The 21,400-nt window shown below is 41.0% G+C and overlaps 1 protein-coding gene across 2 annotated transcripts in view; it reads left to right on the top strand.

The window, feature by feature from the left end:
* PRKG1 (protein kinase cGMP-dependent 1) overlaps positions 1-21,400 on the top strand; it is a 508,740-nt gene that overhangs the window by 181,855 nt on the left and 305,485 nt on the right. For both annotated transcript variants that reach the window (XM_055790419.1, XM_005235115.4), the window contains exon 3: positions 19,312-19,425. In XM_055790419.1, the coding sequence (XP_055646394.1) occupies positions 19,312-19,425 (114 nt within the window). The remainder of the gene's footprint in view (positions 1-19,311; positions 19,426-21,400) is intronic.

Raw genomic sequence — 21,400 nt, 5'->3', positions numbered from 1 at the left:
CTCCAAAACAACTCCCTTGTTCCTTTTTTCAGGTGTTAGCTGCAATCTGGGGCAAGTTGTCCATACGTGGCCTTCAGAGAATCACAGCCCCCATACTCTAGCTGATATTTTTAGGTTCATAGTCCTTGTACTGGCAGTGAGACTTCCTGATCTGCAGCAAGGAAATGCAGTTGGTCCTTTCTGGTTGGCAGAGGATACATTCAGCTCAACCTTCGTTTTAGTTCGAGTTGTATGCAAACTATTTCTGCTTGTTGCTCTCTCTTTTGATTTTCCTGTAGTAATTTCATATTCTCTCGGAGAAATCAGGGACAGGATCAAATTTATTTGAGAATGGAAGAAAGTATAGCCTAAACCATCAATACTTTCCCAAAGCATCTGTGTTTTGCTTGCTACCATGTCTTTTGAGGCACAGGCAAGGCAGAATGACTTTGTTTAATCCAACCTTGCATGTGTTCCCTGTTTCTCAGTGAACTCTTGATTTTTATAGCTGTGCTTGTATACTGCAGAAGGAAACAGCCTGTGTCAGCTGAAATGCTCTGGACAGCCATGGAGATTTGAGAGCTGCGCTTACTTGCAGTATGGAGAGTGGATTTGTGAAGTGGTGCTGGGCAATACAAGAGCAAAATCTGTTAAACAAATGGAAGTCATTATTAGGTACGTGCCCTCCACAAGTTTATTTTGAAACCTGAATCCTTGAGGCATGTGAGGGTTTCTGAGGAGTCACCGGTTTGGTTGCTGCTAACAGGTTTTTTTTTGTATTACTGCTTCTCTTGATTGTTCTGGATGGTTTATGACACACTTGCCATTTTTTTAATAAAAATTGTGCTGAGGCAGTGATGCTATTTCCCCCTCTCTTCCTAGCAGAATAAAGCTATAAACTGTCCTGTCTTCACCCATAGGGTGCTTTTGACATGTTAAATCAGAGTTGGGAGTCTTCTAGGTGCAAAGTAGACTAAACAACAGGCTAAAGTAACTAAATGATAGGCATTCATCTCCCTGTGAGGCTGCAGTATAGAACCTGGAAGGAGGGCAGCTCCCAAGTCCCCTTGCTGCACATCCCTTGCTGCACATTTCTTTCCCTGCTTACAGAGCTGTGAGGTGTCCAGGCTTATAGCAAAAAACCCCTCTGCCATCTCGATTTGCTCTGACAGTGTATTTCCCTGTGTTGCATTACCAGTGATAGACTTTTCTTGGATGTGTGACTGGCTGCATCGCTTTCCTCCTGCTAACCTTGCTCTGTTCAGTGAATCAGATGGGTTTGTTTTCAGCAGATGTTTCTGCCTCAGATCAGTGGAGAGTCTCTAGATGATTTCATTCCTTTCTATAAAGTGATTGAATACCAACTGGAGGTGTAGCAGGAATATTCTTACCTGCCAAGATCTAAAACAGCTCCATTCATTACCGTATTCACTCATAGTCCTGGTAGAGAAGCTTTATGCATAAAGCTTGAAGAGAACAGCATTACTGCTGTACGTGCCTCTCCCAGAGGCTGACGCTGATGTGGCATAGGGAGAAGTCACATTGTGGTACCTGAAAGGATCTCTTCGGTTTGACAGGAGGCCACCATGATGCCAGCATGGTGTGCCCGGGCAGATTAAAACAGATAAGTCTGTGCTATTAACCACCTGATCTCCTTGTCTCAAGGGTCCTGCTGCAGAGCATGACTTGGGGGAGAGCTGAGCATGTATCCGATAATTGGGAAGGGCTGGCAACTGAGTAAAAAGAGGAATGACTGCGGTGTGTTGGTTAGCTGATTTTTTCCCCAGTTTAGAAGCCTAAAGAAGCTGATGACAGTTCTTCAGTTTGTTTTGAAGGTGGCTGGGAATCTAGCAGTGTCCGTCTTGGTGGAGAGTTTAGTTAAATGGAAAAGGATTTGTTTTCAGAATAAATTGTTCACGTTTTGCAGCACTGCTAAGTTTTATTGACCAACTATTCAAAACCTTTTGTGTCTGGACAAGAAATGAAAACACAAACATGCTACTGGTTCTCTGTAACTCGGAAACCTGGGCTCATTGCAGATGTCAGCTGAAAACATTGATTTACTCAAGACCTTCTCTTACTTCTTCAAAGTCACTCGACTGAGAACTTTGCCTGTTGGCTCAGGCTGTGGTCCAAGCTTTTCTTCCAGCTGCCAGGTCCATGAAGGGGACCATAGTTCAATCTCATCCCAGGTATTTATTTACCAGTAATATATGGAAAATAGGGAAAGAGAGCAGCTGCACTTTTTGAACATGAGATGTGTAGTCGTATATGTAGACTTGCTGTTACTTGGCACCCAGAGCACAGTGTGGTAAGGTGCCACATTTCCAAAGACAGTAGCAATGGCAAGAGTACTTTTTTCCCTTCAAATGTGCATTTTATAATGGTAATACAATTGTACAGCCCTTTTAGCCCCTCTTCTTTTTATAGATAGAGGAAGAAGATAGGATTGTAGGATGCCACAGGTCAGAAGGGACCTCAGGAGCTCTCAAGTGCAGCTTCCTGCTCAAGCAAGCTCTGTGTCAGACCAGGCTGCTTGGGGCTTTAATCAGTCTGGTTCTAAAAACCTCCAGAGATGGAACCTGCACAAACGTCACATGTTCAGGCTGGAGTCCTTTACGTTATTTGCCACCAGTGACCATCAGAGAGCCGCAGAAGTGAAGACAGAGGGCCCAGCCTGTCTCCTTTGCCAAGCAGTATGAGTTCGAAGGAGCAAATAAGTCTTCATCTCCAGCTGCCCCCCAGGTGGATTATCCATACAGTTCTCTTTGCATTATTTAACATCCATAGTAAGGTGTTAGGAGAGGTAGTGAAGCAGCACGTACCACATCACTGTTGATGCAATGCCCTTTAAAAGCATTATAGCATCATAGTACTTGAATGAATCCAGCTAAAATTGAGCTTTTCTGGTACTGCATGAAAGAGGTAAAGACTTCTCTGGTTATTGCAAGATCTCTACCTTGAAACTTGGCTCAGTTTTTGAGTATTTTTGAACTCGTTCATGCTTAGTCTTCCGCTAGCTGTAGGTGAAGAGTACACACATCGGCTGTCTGGCACAGACCTCAGTCCTCTGATCTGCATCTTTATATGGGGCTCAGAGGTTTGGATGCTTCCCAGCCTTTAACTACCTCTTTGTTAGGCCAGAAAACTTATAATCTGGGGACACTTTTTGTTTACCTAACCCTGTGATCAGAATTGACCAGGACACTTACATTGTCTGGCTGATGAGCCCAATGGGCCTTTTAACTTACTGCATGGGTTTTAGTCCCATAAAGTGTCTTTAAAGGATGTGACCAGTATCAGAAGCTGGAAGAGCTATTCAGTATTTCCCTTGAACCATTTTTGTCTTTGCAAAGTGTCATTTCCATTCAGAGCTATAGGTGTTTGTCAGTCAACTGAATTATATGTTCTAAACAGTATTCAGAGTGTATTTATATGTGGGTGTACACATGTATAATAGAGTGCAAAATATTATCCTTATGTAAATTTTTATCGATTTTAGTCTTTCATTTTTGTGGATTTGCAGTTTCCATATGAAGTAGCTGTCTCAGGTTTTCGAAAATGTGTCTTTTTTTTATTGTTGCCTTTCAAGCACATGATTGCTGTGAGTAAAAAGGGAGAGAAGGGAATGATGCTTTTGCTGTTCAAAGGGGATCTCAACCTCTGGTTTTGTTCTGTTGTGTTTAATAAGAGATTGCAAGGACTGCATGTCCCGATATCACTTATCACATTTCATACCAAGTCTGGTTTTCATTTTAATTCGAATAAAAAATTAAAATTGACTGGTCAGTTCCACTGTTTTAAATGTTTATAGCTTCAACCTTTTTTATTTGGGTTTTTTTGCTAACATTTTGAAATACTTCCAAAATATTTTGAAAAGCCAGGAAATGAAAGCCAGAGCTCTAAAGGGGGGGCGGGGACGGGGACGGACTGCAACTAGAAAATAAGTTTGGGTAGCGTCATTTAACAGCTCTTCAGAGCAGGTGACAAAAAAGGCGTTTTCTCAGTGTATTCACCAGAAAGCATCTCAGTATTTTAAGAGAGATGAAGTTAACCAAGTGTCTTAGAAGGCCTGAGAAAAACCCAAAAAATCAGGGTTTCTCAGCATTTGAAATACATCAGTAACAAAAATGTTGTTATGGAAACCCTGAAGACGAGCGTAACATTTCTTGTCTGTTGCTTTGTTTTTTGAAGAACTAAGTCTGTGCAGTTTGGAGACCATCAAAAACCAGAGATGCTTGTACCACTGGGAGCAGAGCTGACCTTCGGGTCAGCAGTCTCCATCCGTCTCCTTCATCCAACTTCCAGCCTAGGTGCCATGGTACAGACCTGCCTCTTCATTCCTCTTCTCTTTATAAATCATAAAACTAGTTTCTTCCTATTTTGAATGGTAATGTGTCATTTTTCAGAGTTCCAAAATACAGCTGGAGCCTGTTCACACTTCCCACCCTAACGCCAGGTTGCCTGAGGGGCTGCTGTGGCCCATTTTACTAAAGACTGAAACAAGATATCATATAGAAATATTCAAGTGTGGATTTATCCAAAGGAATCTCTGAATACCCTGATGTGAAAGCACCCATACCCGAGGCAAGCTGTCTTGCAATGTGTTCTGTCATTGTATGGGTTTGCTGTGAGCCAGGGTAATGAGTTGTTCATGGGGTAAATTTATTTTTAAAGCGCAGTCTAGTTCCTGCAACCTCCCATCGCAGCAGAGTCCTGTCCGTTATATCCATCAGTGTACAGATACATTGGTGGGTGGTGTTCATGAGAGGCTTTGAGTACCAAAAAGGGGCAGGTTGCACTTGTGGCATTGCAGTTGCAATTCCAGGTTAAGAGCTGCTCAGCCAAAATGGGAATTTGAGTCAAACATTGCAGCTTGGCTGGGTGGACTGACTGCATTCTTCTACAGAATCATTTGCTTGTGGGAAAAGCAATTTGTATTTGAGGTTGCTGAGTTTGTTTTTGAGATTCTTTATCAAGGTAAGACTGAGTCGAATTAGAGAAGCAAACACAATTTCCCTGAAAAGTGTTCAGGCTTTTCAACATTTTATGTAGGATAAATATGAAACTCACTTAGATCACTTTTTTTTCTTATATAGGTCTCAGAAGCAGTGGGGTAACTGTGTATGAGGACGAACCGACATGACCTGTGTGCATCTCCCACTGGCCGCAGGAAAGCGTGTTCTCTTGAATTTCACCATAACTGTTTTAGTTCCCCAACAATCAAATTCTAACTGAGCACCCCCCCAACATGTAAATCACAGTTGGGATTTTTTTTTTGGCATGCTGTGCTATCTACTTGAAAATTGAGAAAGTGTGGAATTAGCAGCTACAAACCCTCTTATGCTGGAGTTGTTTCTGTGTGGGTGCCCCACAGCAGGTACAGTGGGGGATGGTGAACAATTTTTTAGTGTTTAAGGGAGGACTACTATGTTATATTTATGTGTGTGTGTATACCTTAAATATGCCTCTTTGCACCCAACTCCTCTCCCTGCCTCCCTTTGTGCTGTTCAGCTGTGCCTTGGCCCTTGCCTTGCAGCTCCATGGCTGCTCTTATTCCTGAAACCTGCCTGGCTGGGGCTTGTGCTGGGGCTGCTGCTCTGCAACTGAAGCAATGGGTCTCACTGCATCCCATGCCATACCTTGTGTATCAGCCTAAACAGTCATGGGCTTTGACAGCAGGGATAAAGAGTTGTGCAAACCAAATTTAACGTTGTTTTCCTGAATTATCCGAGACTGAATCAAGTGGTTTTTTTTGTAATCCTTCAGCTGATCCTCTGGGTAGTAAGGTTTGTGTAGTCATGCAATGAATGTGGTCTGCTCTTGCCATTGTTACATGAGTAAAAGCATAGTCTGCCATGTTGAATCCTACTCAGGAGCCTGCCTATCTCTCCATCTGCACACTAGTCCATCATTTTTTGAGCATCTTCAGTGAATCAGGCAGACTTGTTAATTTTTTGGGAGGCTCTCTAGTTGAAGGGGAGAAACTAAAATCAGTGCAGTGCAGACAAATTCACGCTGATCTTAAACAGTGCTGTCACAAGCAAGATGTATCTGGTAAGGAATTGCAGTCAAGGGAAGAGGTTTATGGCCTTGCAAGGCACCTGTGTGACTCCATTAGTACTCACTTGCACTGCCTGTAACAAATCTGTCCCAGACAAACATCATTTCCTGTCTGTACTGACGGGCTTTTTGTTTTTTCCTTGTGGGATATATTGCATTTTGTTTTTCTTCTTGGTTGGTTGGTTTGGTTTGGTTTGGTTTTGTGTTTGGTTTTTTTTTTTTTTTAAATTATTTTTTTTTAAAGACCTGAATAATCTTCAGGAATGTTGTACTTAAGACAAAATGTGATTTGACTTTAATTGCTTTTTTTTTTTTTTTGGTATTCTCTGTCTGCTCAATAGCTAATGATCTCCTTGAGTCCTTGTTACTTTTGTTTGCCAACTTACACCCTATTTTAAGAGGTTCTCTAGCAGCTTTTTTCACCATCTTACAGATTTTAACATGGTCTTACAGCCTCATTGCAAACAAACTAATTATATGGTGCTTGTCAATGCAAGTTGCACAATCCTACATGTACATCTTTAGGCTGAAACAAACCTTATATCAGAAGCAATTTATAGAGTCACAAAATAACAGATGTTGGAAGGGAGTTCTGAACGTCACGTATCCATAACCCTGAACACATATATTACAGTTGTAAATATATTGGAATTTAAGCATGGAAAGAGGATATGTGTATGTGTCTGTATTTGAATGTTTTATATGGTGTTTGAGGATGTGCACCTCCACTTGGGACTGGTTCCTCTAGGTTCCACCATTAGCAAAATCCTTATAATAATAAAAATCATACTAACAACGCGCCCCCCCCCCCCCCAAGTTTTAGATCCTCCCAGCCGTAAGCCACCTGGCTGGAAGTGGAAGATACCCATTTAATATACTTTAGCATCAGAGTTTACTTGTGAAGTTCACAAGAGAAGATAGTTGAGAATTAACATCTCTGCAGAGGCAGAGTATTTCTTTTGGGATCATTAGCAAGCCAGACAGTATCTATTTGCTTCTCACTTCAAGAGTGATGTTAGCAGAGTGCTTTGCAAGAGGTTTGTTTCAGACGGGGAGGTTTGACCATAACCTGTAGAGGCCTTTGAACTAAATCTGAGCTGTTAAAACAGCATCAGTCCATCCCTTCTACTTCTCTGAGGGTGAAATCTTGCTTTGAGTTGGTTTGGGCAGATCTTTCGTTCTGTTAGGTATGACTTTTTCAGCATGACTTTTCTGTCCAACAGTCTTGTTTGCCACTTTATTTGTGCATGCCCACAGGCTATATTGCCATGTGGTGTTGTCCAAGATGTGCTGACATTTGGGACAGCTTTCATTGTTCCCTTCCACCAGCCAACCCAATATGTGTTTACCTGGGTTATTTTCTCTCTGTGCTGCCACATTTTTTACATCCCATTGCTCTTCATGCTTATTCCCTGCTCTGCTGGGTACGTCTTGTGTTCTTTATGCTTTAGTTAACATTCCTGCCTTCCTCTTATCTAGATTTTAGTTCCTACCTTGAAAGCCCAGAGGAAGTTTCTTTATCCTTTTTTCAGATGATCTCAATCCTCCGAGCTTCTCTCTGCCTCTAGGCTGCTGTTACAGATTTTGACGATCACCTTCTTTGTTTCCATTCCCTATTTTTTAAAATGTTTCTGCAGACAGGGTAGAAATTTGGATGCAGATCTGCTCCTATCTCCAGTAATCATTTCTTTAGAGTTAAGTCTTGACATGAAATCTGAAAAGTGTTACTGTTACTCAGTGCTTTGGGCTGCCAAGATTGTACATGCTGATTCATGGTTTCAAGCCCAGTTGCAAAACCATTTCTTAAAAGCAAGCGTTAAAAATAGTTATATCATTTTTGAAAAGGCACAACAAAACGCCTCCTATGTTGCTACCAGGTCCCAACCAGTGAGGAGAGGTGGGGCAACATTGGTTGGTAGATACTTACTGGTTTGTAGACACCTCAGCATGGGTTTCCGCTGATGTCAGAGAGGCTGGTGCACGTCCTATCTGCTTAAGTCTCCTAAATAAACTTTGGCACTGGAAAATCCCCCCCAGCAAGGTTATTGGGTCAGGGAGCCCACCGACTCCCTCTTCCCCACTGCTCCAGGGTAATTGGCAGTGTGCAGTCTTAGGGGAGACTGTCCCAATGGTCAATCAAATTCAGACTGTCTCTCCAAGAGTGTTTTATAGGGGGTAAAATAAGTTTGTTCAGCTAAAAAAAGGGTATACTGGAGCATATAAACAGACTTCTCATAGTTTCACCAGTTATGCCAGCAGGTTGTAGAGTTGTAAACTCTTCAGGTCTTGCTTGATTTACTGGTATTCCTCTCATCAGATTTTATCAAATAAGCAAAAAGCTTACTCTAGAGCTTTTTATAAGTATGTTAGAGATGAGACTCTGCAGTATTATTAATCTCAAGACTGACCAGGTGCTGAGCATTGTCAAGCCCCACTTTTAGTTCCCTGTCATTTGCAAAACTTTAAAAGGTTGAGTTTTACACTTCTGCTGCAGATGACAGCTTAAAATGAAATCATTCTGGAAAATGTTGTCAGAAGTTCTTTAGTATTTTCCAGGGAGTCGTCTAAGGAAAGATGCTATTTTTCACCATATTCAAAATACTCTTGCAGCAATTCGCATTGTTGCCGTATTTTGGAACATGACAAAAATTAACACAATGCATTATTTATTTGTTTCCTCCTTCTTACTACAGTAGGTCTGCCAAAAGTTACCCAAATTTGGGTAATGGATAAACATGTCAGGGCTTACAGTTTCCATATGCGCATGGTCTGAGAAGCAGCATGCGCTCAGTGTGAGTTCTGGCTTGGCGAAGGCAGGGGATGCTGGGGAAATAATGCTGAGGTGGGGTGAGACAAGGGCCAAAGGGTCTAAAACTGTCTGTGCAGTCTGCTGGGAAAGTGATGGAACCTGGGACAGGGAAAGGAAGTAGCCTGCTTCTGGTAAGAGCCACTGGGTTAGCTCAGCTGGCAAGGTTTGGATATAAAAAGCCTACTGTTTCTCATGACTAGCTCTAATGCTGCATTGCCTTTTTGTAACTTGAGGACTATTGACCTGGTGGTATGTTACGGTTTAACCGTAGCTGGCAACTAAGCCCCACACAGCTGCTTGCTCACTCCCTCACAGTGGGATGTGGGAGAGAATCAGTAAAGTGAGAAAACTTGTGGGTTGAGATAAAGACAATTTTAATAGTTAAAGCAAAAGCCATGTGTGCAAGCAAAGCAAAACAAGGAATTCATTCGCTGCTTCCCATGGGCAGGCAAGTGCTCAGCCATCTCCAGGAAAGCCGGGCTCCATCAAGTGTAACGGTTATTTGGGAAGACAAATGCCATAATGCTGAAAGCCCCTCCCCTTCCTTCTTCTTCCCCCACTTTACATACTCAACATGACGTCTTATGGTATGGAATATCCCTTTGATTAGTTCAGGTCATCTGTCCTGGCTGTGTCCCCTCCCAATTTCTTGTGCCACTCCAGCCTCCTCGCTGGCAGGGCCTGAGAAACTGAGAAGTCCTTCACATAGTATAAACATTACCTAGCAACAACCAAAAACATCAGTGTGCTGTCAACATTGTTCTCACTCCAGATCCAAAACACAGCACTGCACCAGCTACTAAGGAGAAAATTAACTCTATCCCAGCTGAAACCAGGGCATGGTATTAATGACATCCCATTAAAGCAGATTACAGGTGGCATCTCCTGACTTCAAAACAGCAGACAGGAAATCCCCTAGATAGCCCCAGAGCAAGCAGGGAGTGTAAGAGTATCGCTTCATGTTTAACCCTGAGTTATCTTATTTCTTCTCTTTCCCCAACCTGAAAATTTATTACTTTGTTTGCATGTCCTGTGTTTGTGAGTAATTCATGGAGCTGTGAATAAAGAGGCACTCTGTTATCGCTAAAACCCTGGAAAAAATAAGTTTTCCAGAGAAGGAGACGTTGGATAACAGGGAAAGCCAAAGCAAGACACTGCTTAAATCTGCTGGCTGATTTCTGGGACAACCCATTTCCATTTTGCATGTGCCATAGGTGAACACCAGTAAGGATGAGACCCACTGGTTGTAAAAGGTTGGGTAATAAAGTTCCCCATTTTCTGAGCTAAAACTTGCCAACATGCTGACTATTTGAAAGCTATATTTGAAATTGGTGGAGTTGAGCTTTCAGAATACAACATATATGTAATAACTATATAATAAAAATAAAATAAATTAAATTAAATTAAACTCAAAAAGGAGTCTTTTGTCTTGCACAGTCCTAAGTAGGTTCTTCTGACCTAAATGTCCTTGTTGCTGTGTGGTGGAGTAACTCATGCTTCATCCCAGGTGCAACTTTTGAAAGACATTTAAAGTTGTTCAGGAAAATCTCCAGGTCCTTAGTGATACTTCCTAAAGAAAACTAATTACAAAAAATTATTATTCTGTTTTCAGAGCAGAGCTTGAATAGCATCCAATAAATAAGGCTGCAATCCAAGTGTGGAACAGCATGGACGAAATAAAATATTGAATAGTCATTCATGAATTCTGCACTGAATCGTGGGAATCCTCCCATCCCTCCTGTCATTTTGGAGTTGCATGATGAAATCTATATCCTAATGAACGTATGAGCTCATGCTGAACCCTACTTTGTTATTTTCCTAACTTCTGCAATGTAAAGTGTTTTTATGTTTAAACCTTACATGGAAGTGTAATGAATAATTAGTGTCCTGAACATGTAAGCTCACACTGAACCCCACTTCGTTATTTTTCTTATTTCTGCAATATAAAATGTTTTTATTTTTAAACATTGCATGGAGTTGCAATGAATAATTACTGTCCTCCCAGGAGAACCTGTTACATCCTCCCCCCCACCCCCCCCACCCCAAGGTCTAGGATGTGAAAAGGGACCAATAATATAAAACCAATTACTGTTATCCATATCTCAAAGGCATTGCTAGAACATACAATTGAAAACAAACAATTAGGGCTTCCAGATGTCTCTTGTTTATACACAGGAGCAGAAATAGAGGAATATGAGGTAGAAATGTCACTGCCCCATTCCTGATGTTAAAGGCTTTACTGAATGGCAGAAGAAGGTGTATTATACTGAAACTTCATGCTGTATAGAAACACATTTTTGATTCTTAGGTATCATCTCAGATATTCTTATATCTTTAAAATTAAAAAACTAAGGGGCTGGTTTGGGCTTGTTCGTTATGGAAGACTTTGACTTGAAATAGAAAGTGGCTTTCCACCCATGCCTCTAAGCTGGTAGGAGAAAGGGAGAGCTAGTAGAATTTTTCCCATTGTATAAATTACATGCAGGCTGACAAATTCCTGAAGCCAACCTAATCTGTTTTCTTCTGCATCTGGGAAAAGAAATTAACCATTTAATTATTGGGAGAAAAAATTATCCTACTGAGTCACATCACTGCAATTTATTGTTCAGTTTAGTTGAGGAACATGGATGCAGTTTAGCCAAAGATGTTATTTAATGTGTAATTGGATGGACTCAAAGTGACAAAGCACCAAATGGCCATATCAAAACAAAAATGGCTTCTGTGCTTTGCTGGTGTTGTTATACAGGACAAAATTGATCCTGCTTTGTTTGTATGTCCTTCAATCATTTGTATTTTTACTTTTCTATGCTTAGAACGACCCATATTTAACTTTGCATCCTGGGGAAGGTATACAGTAACTTGTAAGAGCAATGAACTTGTAAGAGCAAATGCCTATAAGAGTGTTTTCCATGTAGAGAACATTTCCCTGAACTATTTCCATTATTCCTGAAATGCAGCCTCAAGGTGTGAACCATGACCACTGACACCTATGGTTTTATTTTCACTGTTCCCTGAGCACAGGTTAGTGATGCTGCAGTCTGGGCTGCCACCACAAATGTGGGCCTAGGGAAGGAGACGACCTGGGAGCAATTCAGTGCCAGCTTATTTTAATCGTAGAATTATAGAATCATAGAATCATTTAGATTAGAAAAGATTTTTGAGATTATAAGAGTCCAACTGTTAACCTAGGACTGCCAAGTCCACCACTAAACCATGTCCCTTAGCGCCACATCTCTGTATTTTTTAAACACCTCCAGGGATAGTGATACCACCGCCTCCCTGGGCAGCCTGGTCCAATGCTTCACCACCCTTCCAGTGAAGAAAGTTTTCCTAATATCCAATCTAAACCTTCCCCGGCACAACTTGAGTATGTTTCCTCTCATCCTGTCTTTTGTTATCTGGGAGAAGACACCAACTCCCACCTGCCTACAGCCCCTTTTCAGGCAGCTGTAGAGAGCAATGAAGTCCCCCCGAGTCTCCTCCAGACTAAGCAACCCCAATTCCCTCGGCTGCTCCTCATAAGACTTGTAAAGGCCTGTAAAAGACTTTAAGATGGGCTTTAAGAAAAAAACCCATTAATTTATTTTTAATATTGTTAATATTCATCTCTATGAAATGCAGCACTCTACAGCCACCACAGTTAAGACATACAGGGGCTTAGGCACAACCCCATGAATAATGCAGACCATTATTAGTCTGTGTTTTGAAACAAACAAAAATGCTAACAAATCTTAATTGGACTGGCTTTGATGTCAACTAGCCGCTTAGTAATTAAAGTTTTAATTGCTAGACAATTAAATTTGCAACTACAATGTAGTTAGCATGCAAAGTTTAATTTGGAAAAGCATAGCTCTGGCTGAGAGTCCCAGGACTTGGGGAATTAGTGGTGGGGACCAAGGCAGCAAGGGAAGCCATCGACTCTTGGATTTCATAGGAAAAATTTCATTTCCCTAAGTCTTGGTGTATGTCCCTGAAATCTTGAAAACTGACTTTGGTTTTCAACCTGTCTTGAGTTACAACCAAAAGCTGTATGTGTAAAACTGCAAAACTGTCTGTTTCAGAGCTTTTATGGAGCTGCCCTCAGTGGTGGGGTGCAAGTTGGTGATTTGAGGCTGCTATTTTTTAAACACTTTTTACAAAGCAGTGCTTTACTGGTAGCAGCCTGGACTTTACTTCCAGCTGCCTGAGGAACGCTTGCTTACTGCTACACTTCTGTTCATTGTTCGGAGGAGTTGCATGTGTTGGAGTTGAACAGTGCATTTAAACACGAGTACTAGTGTAATAGTGCAGACAGCATTCCACAAATGTATTAGAAGGCAGCAAGCATGGGTGATTTTATATTTAGCTGCACCTACCACAAATAATTTCCCATTTCCTTAGCTAGTTTACAAGCTGCTAAGAAAGGTTGTGAGTGCTGGTTGACAGGTAAAAAGGTGGGTGGGAAAGAGGGCAAAGTGTTTGGCAATGCAGAAATTTTATGCCTAGGAGAATGGCATTTACATAAAAATCTGCATGAAGGAATCGAGAATAAGGCTTTAGCTTTTATCATGCAGGAGGATCACAGGGGAAAAAATAAACAAGGATAAAAGAGGGAGGTTACTGGTGTTTGAATCCAAAGAATGAGGGTAGAAAATTTCCAACATAAAGATTTATTTTGCCAAAGATGGGATGTGATTTAAGTAAGAGAGCCTGGAAAAAGAACAAAAGTCTCCCATATAAATGAGGCTTCTGAGCATCTGTGAAACTCAAAATATTTTGAGTTATGCATAGTTAAACTGATTTCTGACAGCTGTTTCTGTTGGGAGCAGGCTGGTGGCTTCTGGAGGTATCGTTCTCCTTTGTATCCTCAACTCTGGTCACCTTCTGATGTTTGTTGTGAGAAAGCCAAATGGATGGCACCGTTTGAGCTAGAAAATTGATTTATAAAACCTGCCTTGCTGAAAGCGTGTGTCAAAAACACAAATGTGATATAGCAAAGGCCCATTTAACTGTGTGCAGGACCATTAATGAAGTGACTTACTGGTCAGATGATACTGGGGCATATTTTGGCCATGTGAGAATTGAGAGGAATAGGGACTTGAGGGGAATCCAAAGTACAGCCACCAAAATACAGCTGCCAGCAGTCAGTTTTGGTAAGTCCTCCATGCTAGTGAAGACACAGAAATTTTTATATGCGGTGTCTATATGAAAAATAATTTGCGTTGTCCTCCATCTATATGTGAGAGTTTCTTAGAGCTGACATAAAAAAGCATACTTTGAATGTAAGCTAAAGCTCCACAAAATCAGCTCGGCTGTAAATTCGGTATCGAAGTTAAATTCAATAATGATCAATATTTTGACAGAAACACAGCATTTTCCAGTTTTTTCTTCTTGCCTCAAGTAAAGCATCACTTGTATTATTTAATATTTGTCTGCTGGAGATGTCTACAGAAGTTGGAAATTTATCGCCATTAATTGATCAATGTTGTATTGCATTTCTTTTGGCGTCTTTATGTGGATGATACATCAAAAAGTGCAAGGTATTTCCTACACAGAAAACTGCACTGCATGGGCTGCCAGTGAGGAGAAGAAAATGGGTAAAATTCCCTCTGTTTATAGCTGTGGTAGACCCTTTATTTCCATGAGAGGTGAATTTAGCTCACGGTCTGGGGAATTTATTGTTAGATGTTTAATGTTCCAGATAGCTTAATTACACAACAGGAGAATGGGAGACTTTCTTCAGTACATTAAATTGTAAGTAAACAATACATTTATTACTAAACCATACTGGAAGTAGCAGCCTGCCTGTATCTCTTACTGTCGTGTCAAAGATCGAATACGTTTGCCTTTCAATTCCAGCCTTCCTCAGGCTACTGTCCCGTTCAACCTTTCTCTTTTGTACTTGGAAAAAAATAGGTCTATTTTCTCTTGCGGCAGCAGAGTTTGTCTAATAAAGTCTCTTGCAGACTGTTTTGTGGCTTGGTAGAAGAATACAGCTGTCTGAGGAGGACTGGGGAGCTGCTTTGCTCTGGCATCAGAAGCATCACAGAGGAAAAGGAGAGAAGGAGCAGCAGAGGTGGGCTTGGAGCCATAAAACACTGTCAGCCTTTAGCTGGGAGGGCGGACCAAGGCAAAGGTTGCTCAAATGTCATCTTGTGCTCTGACCACCTCTTGAACTGGTCCATTTGTTCTCTTAGAGACTGTGTTCAGCTGTATCCAGAGGTTACAAAGCTTGAAAGCAAGGAACAGGTTGTCCTTGCAGGTAACACCATGAGGACAACCTTATGGCACCCTGTTAAAAATCAGGAGGGGTGGTGAGGACAGGCAGGATACTTTAACCTGGTTACTTTAACTGGCATTATTTGTGGTGCTGCAGAGGTGGACCAGGCTGTGGTGTGTTTTGTACCCTGGACTTAGTGTGGGGTAGAAATGGTGTCATTGTGAGCTGTTGTTTACAATACTAATGCATCTCCAGTGCCGAGGCACTGCCTTTCGGTAGCGAGGAGGCCACTTGGGACTAACAGAGAGCTGGTTTGCAACCTGAGCAGAGAGCTGCCACTCGGTTGTGAGGTGGGAATATAAAATACAGCCCTGCTAAGGCATTGCTTGTGTTCTTATGAGTGAAACCTTTCCTTTGGAGAATGCCATGGGTCTAGAGGAGGATGCAGGAACAGAAGTTGCCTTCATGTTCAGACTGATTTAGGGAGGCTTTTCTGGACGAATGTAATTTCCATCATCATCACATTCTTGCATTCCTTCTGATTGTTTCAGGTAGAAACAGGAGACATTTTATATAGCCATTTCATCTGTGTGTAGCACTTTATACTCAAATTTGCAGAGGAAGAAACAGGCACTGGAATCAAACCACCACTTAATTAGTCGAATTAGTAGAAAATGGTTTTAAATGACTGCATATGAAATTTATTAGCTTTCAAAAAAGCATGGTTTTGTTTGGTTTTGACAAACGAGGCCTGTGCATCATGTCGTGTTACATACTTCTGAAAGAATCAAGTTTTGTATCAATGAAATGCACCCACAGTCTTGTGTGTCTTCTCCACAATCTATGCTTCAATCAACTTTATTAGGAATAAAACTAGTTTGAATGCAAATGTTGAATGAGCATTTCAGTCATGCTTGTTTTTTTATAAACAAAGCACTTTTAAATTGCTAAGCAGTTAAGAGTAGTTATTGGTAACCACCACCAAATTTGAGCAGTTCTTATATAGAAAATCCTTATTGAATTAAAAAAAAAATGCTTGTTGTCTTTTTTCCTGACTAATATCCAAACCCTACATCATTTGGGTCATGAGAAATTTTAACTATAATCTTTTTCTTAACAGGTATGGCTCTTTGGGTTCGTATTAAACAGAAACTATACTGAATTTGAGCAATTTGTGCTTGGCCAAGGGTTTCCTGTAACTTAGTTTTCTGCTCAACTCCATAGCTGCTGTTTGAAATTCAAGGGTGGTGATGGCTGGGATAACTGTACAAATCTAAATAACTTTTGCCTCTTGGAAGTCGACCACCTCTTCCGTAACTGAAATTAGTTTGCTTTCATTTTGTTTTTGTAGAAAGTTTTCTTACATATTCTTGCCTGTATCCAAATACTGTGCTGGGAAATTTTCTCTGTATTTTTAAATTAGTATTTTAATTTCATCACCAATATGCTTTTTGTGTACTGGGGGAAATGGTTGATGCAGTAAAACTGTCATGAAGACTGTGGTAAAAATAATTTGTGTAATATTGTGCTTTTCATTTTGAATCTCAAAGTCCTTTGCCATAATCAGGCAGGAATTTGTCATCGAGGTATGGCAGTGAGAGCTCAATTTTCTACATGTGAAAAATAGGCTATAAATTGATGGGAACCGAACTAGTGTATTACTCCAGTGAGCTCTTACCAACCCCAAAGTGGTCATTCTCAGCATCGTTACTCCCTTGTGGCGATTTTCATCTCCTCTTCCTCTCAACCTTTGAAGAACATCTGTGGATGATGAAGCATTGACTTGTAATCATGCATTATCACGAGTGAACCGCTTAATTTTTTAACACAGTGAGAAATGCTCCCTCCAAAAAAAATCCCTACTGAGCTGTAAGAATCGGAACCCAGCTTCTTATTTTTAAGTCCTTATAAGAAAATAAATGGGATATGGGAATATATGTAGCTTTATTACAAAGGTGAATGAACACTATGGATTAGTTTGGGAAGCAACAGATGACATCCAAGCAGTGGGACAGATTGCAAAATGCTTGTGAATAATGTGATCTGTTTGTGCATTACTGCTCATATTTGGCTGTCTTTTCTCTGGAACCAGTTATGACTCGATGAGCTAAAAGTGAGGCAAACTCATTCCCTTTGCGAATATTTGTTGTAGAGCTTTCTGCAGAAATACCACCATTTCAGCTCTGCTGAAACTCATTTCTATTAAAAAAAAATAAATGTCTTTTTCAAAATAATTTAGGAGTCTCTGAAGTGTGTGAGGCACCATTACAGGTTGATTTTGCTCATTCTTGAGACAAATATCTATTTTTGTGCTTCATAATAGATCAATATTTAATATGAAGAAATGAATCAAACATTTATAAAAATAATGATAAAAATAAATTTACTTTTAAAGGGAAGTTAGCCTACACAAGAAATGAATTTGAACACTATTTGAAGCTAACAATAAATCAGCAACCTCAGAATTTAGTTTTCAAGGTTATTTATAGCCCTGAAGTATTACTGTTGTGTATTTTAGTATTTCTGTGATTGCTTTACTGTGTGAATATAGGTGAGTGCATTCTTTGCAGACTTTTAATAGGTGCTAATGGTGCAGCATCAATGGCTTGTGTTAATACTCAACAGATTCCATGTCTTTATACTTTGCCTGTACACATTGCCATCCTATGTATTTCTCTCTGCCATGATGGGAGCTGCAGAACTGTGCACACCATGACTGCCAGCCCACTGGATGCTGGCCAGCATCTCCCAAAGGAAATGGCATTTTCTCCTCCTTATGTGTTAGTGTGAATGTGTGTATAGAGGTAGATATAGGTATGATATGTGTAAGTATACACACACACACACAAATTTATGTAAGTAATCAGTTGTTGTGTTGTTTTGGTAGAGTAGTATGGCTAGGCTGGAGTCGTTGCTGTGAGGGATGTTGTGGGTATAGCGGTGCAGATTTACGCACAGATAATGTAGGGCTGACAGGGCTGTATTTTACAGCATATATATATCATGTAGGAGAAGTTTCTTTTTGTGAGGGTGGTCTTTCTTTGTGGTGAGTACCTCTGGATTCCCTCTGCAGGAGGTAGCGTTGTATAATCTCTTATCAAATTAACTGGAGTTATCTAGTTTTGCAAGGATTTAAGGCTCAGTTTGATATTTGTGTATCAAATTTCAAATATCAAACTATCATTTTTCAAATTGTTATATTAATATATTGGTATTCAAATCAATATATCAAAAATATATCAAATATCAGTTTGATATACAAATGCAAATACTGTAAGGTGAGTAAGAGCCAGTAAAATGATGACCTGCAGTCTTGCCACATATAGACTCACAGAGGGCAAGTCAGTGATGTACTGGGGGCTGGTATAGCAGGATCCCTCAACAATCTGCTTCCTAATTTGGGGTAAGAGGAGGCTATGTAGTGACTGATAACATTTGAAATTCTCACTTTTCTGTCTTTCACTGTGTTACAACCTAAGTGGTGGTCATAGGCACAATAACCCAATGTTTCCTCCATGCGTATACTCTGCTTCTCATCATGGCATTACTTGTGTGTGCATAAGGTGGTGGGACCATCTTCAGTTCCTTCTCTCTTCCTGGCTCTTGTTCCTCAGATGTCCTTTCAAACCCCCAGACTGGCCCTCGGTTGCTTTCTTTCCATTCAACCTTTGCTTTTAAATTGCCTTCAAATGTCTCCTCTTGGCGTGGTATTGGTAAGCAGATAAAGCAGACTTGCTCTTGTAAGATGAAATATTTAGAAAGGAAAGGTACGGTGAGATGGGAGTTAAGTAGTGGCCACGGGTCAAAGTAATTTTCCTTTTGACAATAGCTGTGTTATTCATGGATGAGTGTTCTCGTGAATTGGTTTCTCAGTGAAAATTAGCAGATTTACTCCATGGTTTTCATGTGTGCTGTTAAAGACCTAAATATTTTCTTTTTTTAACATGAAAGTTGGAGAAAATTTCACCTCGAAGTATAATATGTGAAACAAATTTCATATTGAGCTTAGTATGTAAACATAGAATGTACAGATAGTCCACTAAAGAAACTCAAGTGTTAAAAGCTTATATATGTGGCAGTTGTTTTTAATGTTTTTCTGAGTTTATGTACTCTCCTTCATAATGCATTTAATTGGTTTTCAAGTTGTGGGGCTCTGGTGTTTTTATTTACAGTATAATGAGATACATTTTAAAACTTCTGTGTGAAGGAATTTAATTTCAGTTTTAATTTTTTTTTCTCCCCTCCCCCCCCCCCCTTCCAGATGGGAAGGTTGAAGTGACAAAAGAAGGCGTGAAGCTGTGCACCATGGGACCTGGCAAAGTTTTTGGGGAGTTAGCCATCCTCTACAATTGCACCCGAACAGCAACTGTCAAAAGTAAGATCATTTTTAAACTTTGATGTTGAATGACTTGGGATTTCATTAGGAAGGAGGGTTCTTCTCATCTGTTCTTTGGAGTTGCAGCCTCTGTTAGATGTTTTCCACTTTCTTAATTAAACTCTTTAGGGTATGGATTATAGTGTTGAATTTAGCCACTGTGAGTGGGAAGAAGATGCAAAAGTTCTTCACTGGATTCTTTTGCTCAGATTTGTTCACGTACGGAACCTCCTACGTTAATACAGCGTGGTTGATGCTACCTTATGCAGAGGAGCCTCTAGCTAATACCACAGCTTTCCTTATGATTCCTGCAGAATCTCATGGTATATACAGCTCTTACTTAGAAGAACATGTCTGACCCTCTGTACTTGACACTGATGAGGCTGCACCTCAAATACTGTGTTCAGTTTTGGGACCCTCACTTCAAGAAGGACGTAGAGGTACTGGAGCATGTCCAGAGAAGGGCAACAGAGCTGGGGAAGGGTCTGGAGCACAAGTCCTGTGAGGAGCAGCTGAGGGAACTGGGACGGTTTAGTCTGGAGAAGAGAAGACTCAGGGATGACCTTGTTGTTCTCTACTGCTACCTGAAAGGGAGCTGTAGGCAAGTGGGGTCGGTCTCTTCTCCCAGATAACAAGCAACAGGACGAAAGAAAATGGCCTCAAGTTGTGCTGGGGGAGGTTTAGATTGGATATTAGGAAAACTTTCTTCACTGGAAGGGTGGTGAAGCATTGGACCAGGCTGCCCAGGGAGGCGGTGGTATCACTATCCCAGGAGGTGTTTAAAAAACGCAGAGATGTGGTGCTCAGGGACATTGTTTAGTGATGGACTTGGCAGTGCTGGGTTAATGGTTGGACTTGATGATCTCAAAGGTCTTTTCCAACCTAAATGATTCTATGATTCTGTTCTGTGACCTTTGTAAGTGTAAGTCTTCAAGGGAAACTCCGTAAATTAAGCTTATGTAATTTTCCAGGACAACTCATTTTTTTTCCCCCTAAACTGACTGAACAAAATGAGGAAAAAAACCTGGATGGCATAGATCCTCCGCTCTGTCTTCAGTGCTTCTCCTATAATCTGATTTCTTTTATGAACGTTCTGGGCGAAAGCCTGCATTGCATAATAAGTAGAGGGAAAATCACATTGCTATGTGCAACATAAATATGTTTTAATTTTAATCCAGCTTAATAATTGAGATAGGTGATATTGCAGTCCTTGATCTTAAGGATAAGACTTAATGGTGACACCTTAAGCAGGGAAGTTTTATAGGAGATGATCAATAGTTCTGTGGTTTAAAAATGCTGTAGGGCAGAAGTTGGGATACAGATGGGATAGAGTAATACAAAGTAATGAGGCAAGTAATGAACTTGGCCTTGTTGAACTTCATGGGGTTCACATGGGCCCACCTCTCAAGCCTGGCAAGGTCCCTCTGGACAGCATCCATTCCCTCCAGCACGTCAACTGCACCACACAGCTTGGTGTCATCGGCAAACTTGCTGAGGGTGCACTCGATCCCACTGTCCATATCACCAACAAAGACGTTAAACAGCGCCGGTCCCTATACCGGCCCCTGAGGAGCACCATTTGTCTGATCTCCACTTGGACATTGAGCCCTTGACCGCAACTTTTTGAGTGCAGCCATCCAGGCAATTCCTTATCCGCTGAGTGATCCATCCATCAAATCCATATGTCTCTGGTTTAGAGACAAGGATGTCGTGCGGGGCAGTGTCGAATGCTTTGCACAAGTCCATGTAGATGACGTCAGTTGCTCTTCCCGTATCTGCCAGTGCTGTAATGCCATCGTAGAAGGCCACCAGATTTCTCCGGTACAATTTGCCCGTAGTGAAGACATGTTGGCTGCCACCATTCACCTCCTTATTTTCCATGTGCCATAGCATAGTTTCCAGGAAGATCTGCTCCACGATCTTGCTGGTCACCAAGGCAAGAGTTGCCAGCCTGTAGTTTCCCAGGTCTTCCTTT

Source organism: Falco peregrinus, chromosome 1 (assembly GCF_023634155.1).
Source record: "Falco peregrinus isolate bFalPer1 chromosome 1, bFalPer1.pri, whole genome shotgun sequence".
NCBI classification, from domain to species: Eukaryota; Metazoa; Chordata; class Aves; order Falconiformes; family Falconidae; genus Falco; species Falco peregrinus.
Note: the sequence above shows the minus strand (reverse complement) of the source record. Positions and strands in the feature narration are given on the sequence as shown.